A 14,609-nucleotide genomic window follows, 5' to 3' on the forward strand; every position below is an offset into this window, starting at 1 on the left:
AATTAGTATTAACAGCCGGAAATGGAAAATATGGAGGGAAAAGATGAAAATAAGAAACTTCTTGGATACTAAATAACACTTTAGAGATATTGAATAAAAGGATGTCGTAAGTTAATTTGATTTAACGCCTTTGAATATTCTTTGTAATGTAAACTAATGTTGAAAGAATAAAAAACAAACACAGTGTCACATCTGTGATGACGTTATAGGCCTAGTGTGTTGATTATATTAATAGCTTTATCAAGCTATTCAAGAGAGCTTCATTTAACTAGTTTGAAATAGATTCACAACCAAACAAAGTACTCCATCCAGCTTCCACTGCCCTTCTCCAAGTTTATTTGTGAATTTATTTACATTGTGCTATTTCATACGTACAAATTTAATAACAAAAGTGAAATTAAGAAATTATTTTGCATCCAATAAAAAGCTGGACACATACACACGTGTGATTTACTAACCCTCCACCCTGCACTCCTTCTTTCTGCTTCCACTGTCCTTTTCCAGGTTTATCAAGTACATATATATATACTTGTAGGTGTTGAAATTGCTGTTTTGTTCCTGTAGAGCAGCCATGGCTACCGAGAAGAGACAAATGATCCACGGGGTGGAGGTGGTATTCCCATGTAAGCCCTACCCGTCCCAGTTTAGTATGATGGAAAAGGTATGTATTATACTATACTACAGAACCACAGCCCTCGACAGGAGATACTCAAAATCAAATTTGCATCTATTTCTGAGAAAGTTTCATGTTCTCAGTAAGGACTGAATGTAAACAACACTGGGTAGGTAGGAAAGCTATTTATTTTCCTAGATATTAGTTTGCATTCATTTGTTTCTCCATGTGGGCTCTAAATAGTGAATACAACCCAATAAATTGTGATGATTCAGGTGAGATAAAAATCGTCATCTTCAGCCACCACTTCTGTGACCTGCACTGGAGACTAATCTCCTTTCATCGGTAAAATCAGACTCGGACAATGCCTAAGTCATAGCTTTACTGGAACATTTCCATTTTTCTTGCTACCAAAATGAGAAAATTTATGTTAACTTGAATTGGTCAATACATCAATTAGTTTTGGGGTTTTTTTTCATTAAAAAATTGTGGCTTTTGCATTAAAAAATTGTAAGTGTTTTCCCAATTTCAATAAAGTATTGCAGTTTTTCCCAATGTGAATGGCCCTGGCCCTTGAAATCAAAGGTTAAAACAAGATGCGTTTGTGAAACACTGATGTCCCCAGATTACAACAAAGTGGAACCAGGTCAAAGGTCAATGATAAGGTCAAAGATTTTTATGTCAATGGAGAGGTCTTACCACAACAAATACACATACCAAATATGAAAAATCTACTTCTCATGGTGTAAAAGATATGACCAAGGTTAAAGTTTTTCACCACAGACAGGCCAAAAGCTATATGCCCCCAAATATTCAATTCTTGGGGCATAAAATCCTTGGCCATGCTTTCTTATTGAAACAATTACATGTGTCCTGTCAACGCCTTTCTAATAAAGTAATTACCTTATCTATGTGACAACATATGGCCAATTCAACTTGATTGATTATCATCCCTGCCCATCCCTCAAAAGTCGGCCCGCCCCGAATTTTTTTATTTTGTGAAACTTGTGATTTCCGGAAAATTTTCATGTCCAACTCCGGTATTTACACTTCTTGTTTACATTTCCGGTATAGCAACATGAAAAGCCACGTGAAGAATATGGTTTCTTGCATTCTTACGGGCGTAAATCTTGAAGAAGTTTTGGTATCTTTCTGTGTTTGAAATTAAGCTTAACCTGGAATTCGTCTTGAAATAAGCATAGATTGATACTCATCTGGCATTAAATGAAGCACTTATGTTGACAAAAACTCATCTGTCATAAATATTTTCCTCAGAAAATAAAAATTATAAAATAAAATCCTCCCACCTACCCTATACTTTTTGGTGACCCTGGATGATAATCTACTAATTGAATTGAATTGGCCTATCAGTAAAACAGCATATATGCCAATCGATTTTTGCAATGCCTTTACACGTAGTGTTTTGGAATCGTCAATAAATTTGCAATACCGGTATATTATTTATTTAATCGTCTCAATCTACAGGTTATTAATAGACTGAACATCATGCTGTACGAGTATATTTTATTGAACTACTGCACATATTAGATATATACTCAATCGTGAGTTAATATCGGTTTGTTCACATCAAAAGAGTGTTCCTGTATAAAATGAAGATTATTATTTTTAGATGCAGATTCTGTTTTTATACTGTTGATTGACGTCAAATATATTTTGTAAGTTTTAACATGATCAGTTATTTTTACATATTAGGAAATGTCACACGTACATTTTAACTGTGTAAAATTGATTCTCGAATCATTACGATGCCATAGAGTTTTATTGTTTAGGGATTTTTAAACTCTATAGAAGCAAGGAAATTACTGCTTTTAATATGTATTGCAGACACCTGTAATTTTGATGTTGCTTGGAGTTGACTGTTCTGTTTAGTTATTAGTGGATCAAAACAATAAATGCGCTTGGCTTGATCAAAGTGGTATTAATTTGTAATAACGAGCTAATGGATGGTTTTGTCCCCCTGATATTGGCTAGGATAAATATAGAATACAGTAAAATATCTCTATCTCGAAGTCTGAGGGATCTCGTAAAAACTTCGAGATATCCAGGGGTTTGAGATATCCAAAATCGATCTTCAATATTTTCTTTTTTTGAAGGAGGATATTTGATGCATAGTATGGGATTTGCATTATAAACAAAAACCCTGTTGCCGTTTCGTATAGTTTAATGCAAGTTGATAAATTGATATGGCGGAATTTCGAAGACAAATATTTCGTTGTTTTTTTTAATACAGTAAAATATCTCTATCTCGAAGTCCAAGGGACCTCAAAAAAACTTCGAGATATCCGGGGGTTTGAGATATCCAAAATCGATCTTGGATATTTTTTTGAAGGAGGATATTTGATGCATAGTATGGGATTTGCATTATAAACAAAAACCCTGTTGTCGTTTCGTATAGTTTAATACAAGTTGATAAATTAATATTGTGGAATTTCAAAGACAAACATTTCGTTTTTTCTAATATATATAAACATCCAATTGAATTCACAATGTGTTTCAAAATTAAGATGATCGTGTCTGTATGCTTACTTTAAGGTATTCAATGTATTATGACCATATTTCATATCTAATAAATGGATGGTGGAATTTTTGTAATCATGGTATCATTTTGAAGGGTTCATCGAATAAAAATAATCCACCATAGGAATTTTCAAAATTTTGTTTACTGCTTGATTTATTTCACCTAGAATTTAACATTGAAGTATATGGGAAAAGCATGTTTTATTACAATATTTTAAAAAGAAATTATATTTTCATACCAATCTCTTGGTAGAAAGTTACATACACTTTCTCTTAATGAAAATATGAAATAAAATTAATCATTGACCACACACATTTTTAAAAAATTAGATTTTTCTTATTTTTACAAAGGGCAGACAACTCTTCCAAAAAGTCTTAAGTGCAAAAAGGTCAGCTTCTAATCATTTACCAGTCATGTGAATTTCATCTGCTTCACTTTCATCATTATTTAACAATAAACATTTATGTTGATCTAAATCCTTCAAAATTGTTCATTATCCTTTCATTATACATGGAATACCTAAGTTTACTGATGTCCAGGCTCGACTGGAATGTAGGTATTGCGTTGTAATGAAAGAACCTATCACGTAAAAAACAAAAAAGACGGATTTGAAAAAAAAACCAACTTTTAAATGTTTATTGAATAAATTTTCGTGTTTTCTCTGTACTAGTTTTAATGATGAAGCGTGTATTATTAAATGCATTATCGTTATTAAGAGCATTACCTTCCAGCGTACTTCGACGATTTTGTGCTCTTATCTAACTCACATGTTAATGATAGAGCGTGTGTCATTCAAAACACCATCCCTGGAATCGGGTGTGTTAGTTCATAATTGGCGGTGAACTTTAGCCGTAATGTTGGAAGGCTTCACTAATCACCCAAGCTGATGAACCATTTATTGCGACCTGGGTCTACTCAGAAAAGGCGAGCGTGGATTAGCGGTCATTAATTATAATTGATGTAGCCGCGGGTGTGAAAATATGACTTAACGACGCCAGGCATAGTAAGCAGAGCGGAAAATTGACTGCACTTCGAGATAAACCAGGTGAATTTAGGGTATGGGACCTTGAAAATACTTCGACATAAGCGGAGTATTCGAGATTACCGTGTTCGAAATATCAGAAGTTTTTTTAATCATTTATATAGGGAAAACAGCCGGGACTGGCGGTCGACTTCGACTCAAGCGGTGTATTCGATGTCTAGGCTCGACTGGGATGTAGCTATTGTGTTGTAGTAAAAGAACCTATCACGTAAGAAACAAAAAAGACGGATTTAAAATAACAAAAAACTTGTAAATGTTATTTAAATAAATTTTCGTGTTTTCTCTGTCCTAGTTTTAATGATGAAGCGTGTATTATTATATGCATTATCGTTATTATGAGCTTTACCTTCAATCGCACTTCGACAATTTTGTGCTTTTATCTAACCCATAGCGTGCGTCACCCACAGTGTGTGTCATTCAAAACACCACCCCTGGAATTGGGCGTGTTAGTTCATAATTGGCGGTGGACTTAATCCGTAATGTTGGAAGGCTTCACTAATCACCCAAACTGTTGAACCATTTATTGTGACCTGGGTCTACTCGCCGAAAAGGCGAGCGTGGATTAGCGGTCATTAATTATAATTGGTGTAGCCGTGGGTGTGAACTTTTGACTTACGATGCCAGGTATGGTAAGCAGAGCAGAAAATTGACTGCAATTCGAGATAAACCAGGTGAATTTAGGGCATGGGACCTTGAAAATACTTCGACATAAGCGGGGTATTCGAGATTATGGTGTTCGAAATATCAGAAGTTTTTAAAATCATTTATATAGGGAAAACGGTCGGGACCGGCCTTCGACTCAAGCGGGGTATTCGAGATAAACCATATTCGAGATACAGATATTTTACTGTATTTACAAGGACATAAATATTTCAAGTTTAGTACTTTGAAATACATGCAAGTTTTAGCATTATCATGTCAATTTATTCAATAACAACAAATTGTTAACTTATATTATACACATCACCAAAATAAGCTTATCAGGGATGCAAATAAGTGCTTTCCCACTTACCAATGCAGCTAAAAAAAAAATGCTGTGAGCCCCCAAAAGTCTTAATTCGAATTGCCCACTTGGCGACTGAAAAATTTCTATTGCAATTTTTCCTGTTTTATTTAGTTAGTAAATCAGATGCTGCTGTTAACTTTAGGACTAGGCTATTATGCTGTTAACTTTAGGACTAGGCTATTATGCTGTTAACTTTAGGACTAGGCTATTATGCTGTTAACTTTAGGACTAGGCTATTATGCTGTTAACTTAGGACTAGGCTATTGTGCTGTTAACTTTAGGACTAGGCTATTATGCTGTTAACTTTAGGACTAGGCTATTATGTTGTTAACTTTAGGACTAGGCTATTATGCTGTTAACTTTAGGACTAGGCTATTATGCTGTTAACTTTAGGACTAGGCTATTATGCATACGTGCTAATTATTACTTTCACCTGTATCCAACATATTTTAAATTTTCAGTGTTTTTTTTTGCTAGGAGTAATTATTGGTTCGTGACTTTTTTCACCGCAAATACATTTTTGACAAATGGATTACTAACTCTTAAAATAGGTATTCTACAACATTTCTAAACTATAACGTTTCTTTGAAAATGAGTTTTCCTATATAATTACAAAACAAGGTAATTTACATCTTTTTTTCTGTTGGTGTAACATGAAATTAAAAAAATGTAGATTTGGATATGGGCTAATTGTTTTCAATGTGGACACCTAAAATTTTCGACTCTGGGGCCTACTTGGCCCCTAAGATATTAAGCAAATTTTCATCCCTGTTTATTGATTACTGACATGAAGATATAAAATATATCATTCAGTTATCCAGATGCTTCATTTATCCGGGCGATTTTGCTAGGAACCAAAGTATCCGGATTAACAAGACTCCAATGTATATGCTACAACCATTTTGAGATATTGAGTGAAAAACAATTGAAATATGTTTTACGGAACTCACATTTCACTTGAAGAGATCAAGAACTTCGAGAGATCGAAAGTTTGAGAGATTAAGAGGAAATTTGCTCAGTTATATAGAGAGAAAAACTGAAACTTTGAGAGATCAAGAACTTTGAGAGAGATTCACATTTCAGCCATCAAGAGTCATCTGTATTGTTATGCCTCCCCCATGAAATGGTAGGGCATGTAGTGTTATCCTTTCCACCTGGTCTTCCATCATAGTTAGTTTTTTTACTTTCTTTATGTACTTGCAATTGGTAGTATTTGCTGATCAAATTTGAGTTTCATGTTGATTGACCTACTTTCACTAAAATTATTACCCCTAGACTTTGAGAATTTCTTAATTAATCCGTTTTTTTTTTTACTTTTTATTTGCTCAGCTTGTAGATAATGAGCAGGTTTTTGTTTTGTCACTTTATATTGCAGACAATTTTCAACAGCCTGTCTGTTAGTCTGAGACCGACAAATTAATGAGCGGATCGTTAGATTTAAACCATAGTCTTTCCGTTGTGCTGGGGAAAAAAATTATGTAATTGGTTTATGAAAAAAACAAGACCTTCACCCATAATAGCCCAGGTTAAAAAGTAAAATTGAAAATAATGCATGTAGAAATTACTTCTATGGTAATTTCATTAGAACACTGTTTAATGAACAAATTAAGAGGCCTATACATCCCAATATACACCTTATTAAATGTACGTGATAGTGATTTAGGCAAGCGTCTGATGCTATTGATGCGGAAAATTTAAAGAAAACAAAAGAGGATAATGACTCTGATTTATCACTGTCTAATATACCTGAACGTTCTGAATAAATCAAAATCAAATTATCAAAATTAAGTTATTGGTATCTTAATTATTCATTATGAGGTCCACTTTGCACTCCTATGTCCTAAAAAATTGATGTGAATCAATTCTCTTCTCAACGGATTCAAGAATATGATATTCTGTTTTTTGTTTTATTTGCACCCAATCTTTTTTTTTTTTTTTTTTTTTTTTTTTTTATACATCTATTTCAAACTTGAATGTCAGCGGGGGCATTCATACAATACTGATACATCTATTTTTAAAAAAGTGATTAATAAAGACAAAATTCAATGAATAATGAATTTTTGTCATTTATGGCAGATTGGCTACGCTCAACTCCTATTGAAGATGAAATATAACACCTGTTAACCTATTTTGGTTATCCAAACATAGGAATTATATATATACTTATGGTGAAAAAGATGTTGACATTTATATGACACAGCTTACATGCGCCTCCAAGATGCTCAGTCACTGTTTTATTTTGAAACTGAATATTTTGTAGGTGATTAAAGGAATCGAGAGAAGAGAGAACTGTCTTCTGGAGAGTCCCACAGGCAGTGGCAAAAGTTTGGCCCTGTTATGCTCAGCGCTTGCATGGCAGGCTGCAGAGTACAGTCAGTAAACAATATTTGCAATATACTGTACATTGAAATAGTGGAGAGTAAATGAATAGGATTATTTTTTTTAGACTCAGAGCTTTTCCTCTTTGAGTTTAATGCACCCTTCAGACCAACCCAAATAGACATATTCAGAAAGTTTTGCCCCTTTTTTAGTTTTGTCAATTTTAACACTATCCATAGTAGGCAAATTTGCGTGAATTCAAATTTCCTTGGTAAATTATTGCTCTAAAGTCACAAAAATGACTTTTGGCCAACATAAACCTTGATGGAATTATTGATGTGTCCCGGTTAAAGTATCATAAAGCAAACATTTCCTATAATATTTCTTTTAATATAGTATTTAATATTCTCCATTTTTGAATCCTTCATTATTGACCTATTAGAAATAATGTCATCTATGTCTTGGAAATCACAAATTCTTTCCATCATGCCTTTTGAATTGATTTTTCCTTTGACCTTCTTTATCAGTATTTTATTCAATAAATTGGCACATTAAGCATTACAACAAACGGTTTTGAAGTTCGATTACATGTGAGAGGTAACTATTGTAGATAAATCGTGATGATAATGATCATAATACCATCTCGATAATTATGACAAATACTAGTACATGTACATTATATTTTCTTTTGACCTTGACAATACTTCCTATTACCAGCCCATCAGAGTTATCGCGCTTTGATGACTCTTGCGCGTCAATAAAACAAGTCTCGCGAGCAAGTGCGAGATTACCGGGACATAAGCAAAACGTTGGTACCCCCCCCCCCCCCTCCCCTTTTATATATATATATATATATATATTATAAAAAACATGGTGCCATGGTAAAATAGCCATTAGTCAAGTTGCATTTTAAAAAATCTAACACTAATATATAAGACTAATGTGTTTTTGAACGCCACATCTGTTTCAAAAATCGATGTTTTATATCCGATTTCCATCGACATATGTAATTTTTGAAATAGCTTAGATGAAGTTCAGAAACATAGCAGTTGTGTTAATTAGTGTTATAAACATCTCAAAATTAAAACAAAATTGCAGTTTGACAGATGGGTAATTTATTTTCTAATATTAGAAAAGGAAGGGGTGGGGGGGGGGGGGTTACATGTAAAACTTATACTGTACCAATTTATACTTACAAAGTTCATGCCATATGAACCTGCACTAATTGTATGATAAAATATCTTCATAGTCTGACAGAATAATTTTAAAAGCATATGAACCCCCATTATTTGCAAGAAGATTTCTTTATGTTGGATGTGCATAGGTAAAACCTTTACAGTTCTTCTTGCAGTTGATGCTTTATATCGGTCAAATTTAGCAAATTCAGTACCTATGCTCCCTCACATAGTTTAATAAGTTTGTCTTTTTTCTTGTTAAAATAATTAATTTTTTTTTAACTTTAGAATTTTGATCAGTGTTGTGTTTTGCAGTTGATTATAATTCGTATTCAATGCCATATTTGTTTACGTTGTCCCGGTAGCACGACTTTACGCGCCTTTAATTTGAAGAGTTCCACTAATGGAAATCAAAAGTATTGTCACAATTTGTGATAATGGCATGGAAATGATCTCTCACTGCAAACCGTTCTTTGAAAAAGGACAAATAGTATGTGCAAATAACTTTATTATCATGCAGACTGCTCACCAATTTCGCAAGTAACATACATACACATATGCACACACAACACTCGTACAAATAAAAAAAAAATACAGCTTACTCCGGATATATTGAAATTCAGGGGACCAGTCTTTTTCTTTCAATATAACCGAAGTTCAAAATCATAACAGATGTTTAACTATTTTAGTTATAGATTCTGATGATAAAACATGCATTATATTTTATAGATAAAAGGGAAAAAGAACTTACAAATTCAAGTGACAAAGGTATGTTTTACAAAACATTGGGTAATTGTGTAATATCTGAGGAATTCTTACAACTGTTTAAAAGTGCCAACAATTTTAGCTAGTGTGAGCTGTACATTTAAGTCACCTTTTCTAATCAATGTCTGTTGTCTTTCATTGTCATCATTCATTTTTCACATTTTCAACTTCTTCAGAATCACTGAGACAATTTCTACAAAAATTGCAACACAAAGTTTGTTTGTGATGTTCAAATGAGGGGACTATGCCCCATTCCAGGAGAGATTATTAAGAAATAGGGTGGGCTGTTTTAAAAATCTTCTTCAGAATCCTAAGAACCACTTGACTAAGAAAGCCAAAATTTAAATGACAGCTTCTTTATATAGTGTAGATTCAAATTTGATCATGCCTACACACCCCTCCCCCTCCTCCTGGGCCACGACAGGGTCATAAGATGGGTTAAAGTTTGAAGTAAGAAAAATCTTCTTCTTGTAACCACAATGGGACAGTTCGTCAAGCTAAATTAATATAATGTAAGCATTGACAGTTCGTCAAACTAAATTAATATAATGTAAGCATTGAATTGATATACAATGTAGATTCGATTTTCTTCATTCTTTGACCCTTGGTGTTTTAAGTTTACAGTAGTAGTGTCCCCAGCGTATGTATTGTTATCCCTGTGTGAGCAGGATTACCCAGGTGAGCATTGTTTCCCATGGGATGTTTGCTTACCTTTGTATTTTATTGTAGAAACCAAGAAACATTGTACTTGTAATGATGACAAAAAGGTGGAGATTGAAAATAGAATTACAGAAAGTAATTCAGTAATTAGTAAGTATAGTGTAGAGATGTTTTTTTTCTGTTGCGTTTTTATCATGGATTTAGGAAAGTAATTCAGTAATTAGTAAGTATAGTGTGGAAATGTTTTTTTCTGTTTCATTTTTATCATGGATTTAGTAAAGTAATTCAGTTGTGAGTAAGTGTACAGTGTTGAAATGTTATTCTGTCTGATTCCTGTTTTACACGAGTACTTAATATGGCGGAATGACTCGTACACGTCAAATCGCGTGAACAAGAAGTCACATGTCTATTAATCAAGAGGTCTTGCATGTATTTTAACCAAAAAAATGAGAAGCTAGTAACTTTATTTTTTGAGTGATACCTCTCGTGAAATTATGCAATGATAAATTTCTCACATATATTTGGGAATCTACAGTGTATCATGGATTTAGGAAAGGTATCCTAAAAAGATAAGCTTTGATTAGCAAATCTAAAACAGACAGAGAATTTTGTAATTGTCATGATGACACATGCAATATAGTAACTGAGTTATGGGGGTATCCAGAAATTTATTTAGCAATGTGCACTGAAAAAAAAATACTTATATATGATTTGAATATCACATGACAATTTAAAATCCAACTTATGTTTGTAGAAAATGTACTGAGTGCTGTTTCTAACAGTTCTTCAGCGTTTGGAGAGGATGATGATGACTTCCAACAGCCTGGAAGTTTCAGAACACCAGGAAATCTCAAACAGGTGAAGATTTTAAAGACTACATTCAATTTAACCATAGTTAATTCCATCTACATATATGTTCTAAGTAAATGACACCATGATAGTGTAACGACTGTTTGATGTATATTATAATCGATGGTATGACACCAATAAGGTATCTACCTGGTACCTATGAGGCTCATTACAATAATAGAGTTCGAAGGTACCTATCTATATCAATGAAGAAAAATGTATACCAGTTAATACAATAATTTATTCATAATATCAGTTTGATTGCTTGACTAAAATGTCTTGGTAATAAAGCTTTTATGGGAATCCGTGCCCGGTGCTACTAGGTGTCCGGTGTAACTAGGTATCCGGTGTTACTAGGTGTCCGGTGTAACTAGGTATCCGGTGTAACTAGGTATCTGGTGTTAGGTGCTACAGGTGTAGTCGTTCTCGAACACTACGACTAGTCTAGTATACTACTAGATTATGATGGCAAAGTCTGGATCTCGGACTCTGATCAGGATTACAACCTGAACTAATTTAATTATACATAAAAATCCAACCCCCACAATCTATAGCATGTCATGTATATAGAACATGGTTAAACTAAGTACGATATTTAAGGAACTCGGTGCCATGTGCTTGGGCACCGACTCTAAACCTTCTCCATCTGTAACATACTAAAGTCCACCACCCTAAATCTATAACCTCGTCATAGACTATATATTCAATGAACAGGGATACATCATACACATGCCATGCAAATCTACCACTACCAAGTCTACATTCATACAGAAGATATAATTAATCAATTCTAAATTCAACGCACCTGAAATGTGCTGTGACGGTGCAACTTTGCACTGAACTATGAAATTATCTCAAGTTTTCTAATTCATTAGAATGTAATGGATTCAAGATCCAACTAGATCCGTTGGAATTAACAAATAACTTCAGTACTAATTATAAACTATAAAATATTAAATAACTGGGAGAGGCCTTGTGTGTCTCCCAGGGACAGAACCCCGAATGCACCGACTATCAAAATTCACGTCGAGAATTTATTGAATTTCTAAGTAATCAATAAATATACTATTATTTTAATTCTCTAAAATTCCCTTTCTTGTAGTATCTTGATAATTTAAATCTGCTACGTAATTTAATACTTAAAGTATTTGCTAAAATAAAGGAAATACCTCAACTTCGGTGCAGCAGTCGGTGCCAAACTTCTTTGTAATGGAATATTGCAGGATTCTGTCGCCGTGGACTATGATTCGCGGTTTTTATATCTTGACACAATGGTGCAGCCCATTACATCATGTACTGTACATAAAACTCCTAAAACATGCTTTTCTCAATAAAGTGAGATCTTCTGACTTACTAGTATAATTCATGTATAACTTGTTAATTTATCTATGATTTTTAATGTAATCCAAGCATTTTATTTATAAAGTTTTATTTCTAAAACTATTGATGTGTCAACATGTCATTCCTAAATCCGGAAAATATCTGTCTCTACCATACGGATTCTGTAATTATCGTGCGAAAAGCATTTCCCGTCTGTACATCTAATGACATCCAGGTAATAAACAAAAGAGAATTTCTAACACTTTTGATTGATATCAGACTTAAACTTTATTGTAATTATCCTAATAAAAAAATATATCTCACGAGCGCAACAATAGGAAGACTTGTAATTGACCGAAGTTCTTCTCCACGAGCATTGTGATGTCATGATTGATGGATTTCTTAAAATGATGGGGGTTTTTTCAAAGCATTTTTTACTACACTCTTGTATGAAGAACATGGTACCATTATGTCCATACATTACCCTAAAACAGGAGTAAAGATCCGAATGGCATGGTAGGATCACTTTAACTGTAACACAAGATTCCAAGGACTGAAAAGTGTGAAGTCAATACATACATTGTAATGTGTGCAATTTTGTTTATATGGCATCAGTTTTTCTCAAATTACGGTGTAGACTGGTCTGTTTGACTCATTGGTGTTTTGTGCTGTTGGAATGATGAGTCCTTTCAATTGTTGTTACAGATGTTTGTGTTTCTTGCATTACTAAATTTTTATTTTTTTAACACTCTTAACATCATATACATGTAGTACTTATTGGTCCCGATTTCCTTCCTTAATTTCAATAGTAACACCAAATTAGATTGCCATGCAATGAAATTAGTTTTCTATCAAGCCTGACCATTTGATGTCAGCATATGTCAGTGTAGATTTCAATATGTTGGTATGAGAACCACTGGGACACTATAAACCAAACTTCATACAAAGTCTTGGGTATTCAAATATTTTCAATGGACAGACCACGCCCCTTTCCAAGGGGAGATGATCAAGAAAAAAATGAAAGGAGGATGGAGTGTTTAAGAAATCGTCTCAATAACCATTTGACTAAAAGCCAAACCATGCATGCATGAAAGATATAAGTTTTTTCAAACCATGACCCTGCAGTGGCCAGGATTGACAGGATGTTTTACTTAGGAACTTGTAGAAAATATCTTTGTCAAGAGTAGTATTTGTCAAATTGATGTGCAAGTATCCTTTTGTTGTATAAAGTAATGTTTATTCTTAGTTTTGTTAGCCCTTGATACTTCCGGAGAAAATGAAACATGTACAAGTATTTGTTGTACAAGTTTTTAAATGTGATATAATGTGCTGTCAAGGACTGTCACGTTGATACAAGAAAGAAATGGAGGCATGGCATCGGAGCAGGAGCACCAGGCTCCAATAACTTTGCCGGGGGGGGGGGGGGGGTGGGGGGGGGGGGTATAATAAATCTATAAAATTTGTGATGGTGATCTGTGTCAGTGGAGTAGCGAAAGCTACAGGGATCTGTCAGTGGAGTAGTGAATGCTACAGGGATCTGTGTCAGTGATGTAGTGAAAGCTACAGGGATCTGTCAGTGGAGTAGTGAATGCTATAGGGATCTGTGTTAGTGGAGTAGTGAATGTTACAGGGATCTGTCAGTGGAGTAGTGAATGCTATAGGGATCTGTGTCAGTGGAGTAGTGAAAGCTACAGGGATCTGTGTCAGTGGAGTAGTGAATGCTACAGGGATCTGTGTCAGTGAAGTAGTGAAAGCTACAGGGATCTGTGTTAGGGGAGTAGCGAAAGCTACAGGGATCTGTGTCAGTGGAGTAGTGAAAGCTACAGGAATCTGTGAGTGGAGTAGTGAAAGCTACAGGGATCTGTGTCAGTGGTGTAGTGAATGCTACAGGGATCTGTGTCAGTGAAGTAGTGAAAGCTACAGGGATCTGTGTCAGTGGTGTAGTGAATGCTATAGGGATCTGTGTCAGTGGAGTAGTGAAAGCTACAGGGATCTGTCAGTGGAGTAGTGAATGTTACAGGGATCTGTGTCAGTGGAGTAGTGAAAGCTACAGGGATCTGCGTCATCGGAGTAGTGAATGCTACAGGGATCTGTGTCAGTGGAGTAGTGAAAGCTACAGGGATCTGTGTCAGTGGAGTAGTGAAAACTACAGGGATCTGTCAGTGGAGTAGTGAAAGCTACAGGGATCTGTGTCAGTGGAGTAGTGAAAGCTACAGGGATCTGTGTTAGTCGAGTAGTGAATGCTACAGGGATCTGTGTCAGTCGAGTAGTGAATGCTACAGGGATCTGTGTCAGTGGAGTAGTGAATGCTACAGGGATCT

The 14,609-nt window shown here is 34.5% G+C and overlaps 1 protein-coding gene across 1 annotated transcript in view; it reads left to right on the forward strand.

The window, feature by feature from the left end:
* LOC125654366 (Fanconi anemia group J protein homolog) overlaps positions 1–14,609 on the forward strand; it is a 56,737-nt gene continuing 42,128 nt past the window's right edge. The window contains exons 1-6 of the mRNA XM_048884319.2: positions 1–106; positions 565–661; positions 7,461–7,572; positions 9,424–9,462; positions 10,189–10,269; positions 10,874–10,977. Of these exons, the coding sequence (XP_048740276.2) occupies positions 102–106; positions 565–661; positions 7,461–7,572; positions 9,424–9,462; positions 10,189–10,269; positions 10,874–10,977 (438 nt within the window). The 5' untranslated portion in view covers positions 1–101. The remainder of the gene's footprint in view (positions 107–564; positions 662–7,460; positions 7,573–9,423; positions 9,463–10,188; positions 10,270–10,873; positions 10,978–14,609) is intronic.

The sequence above is a fragment of the Ostrea edulis genome, chromosome 1, assembly GCF_947568905.1.
Source record: "Ostrea edulis chromosome 1, xbOstEdul1.1, whole genome shotgun sequence".
NCBI lineage: Eukaryota > Metazoa > Mollusca > Bivalvia > Ostreida > Ostreidae > Ostrea > Ostrea edulis.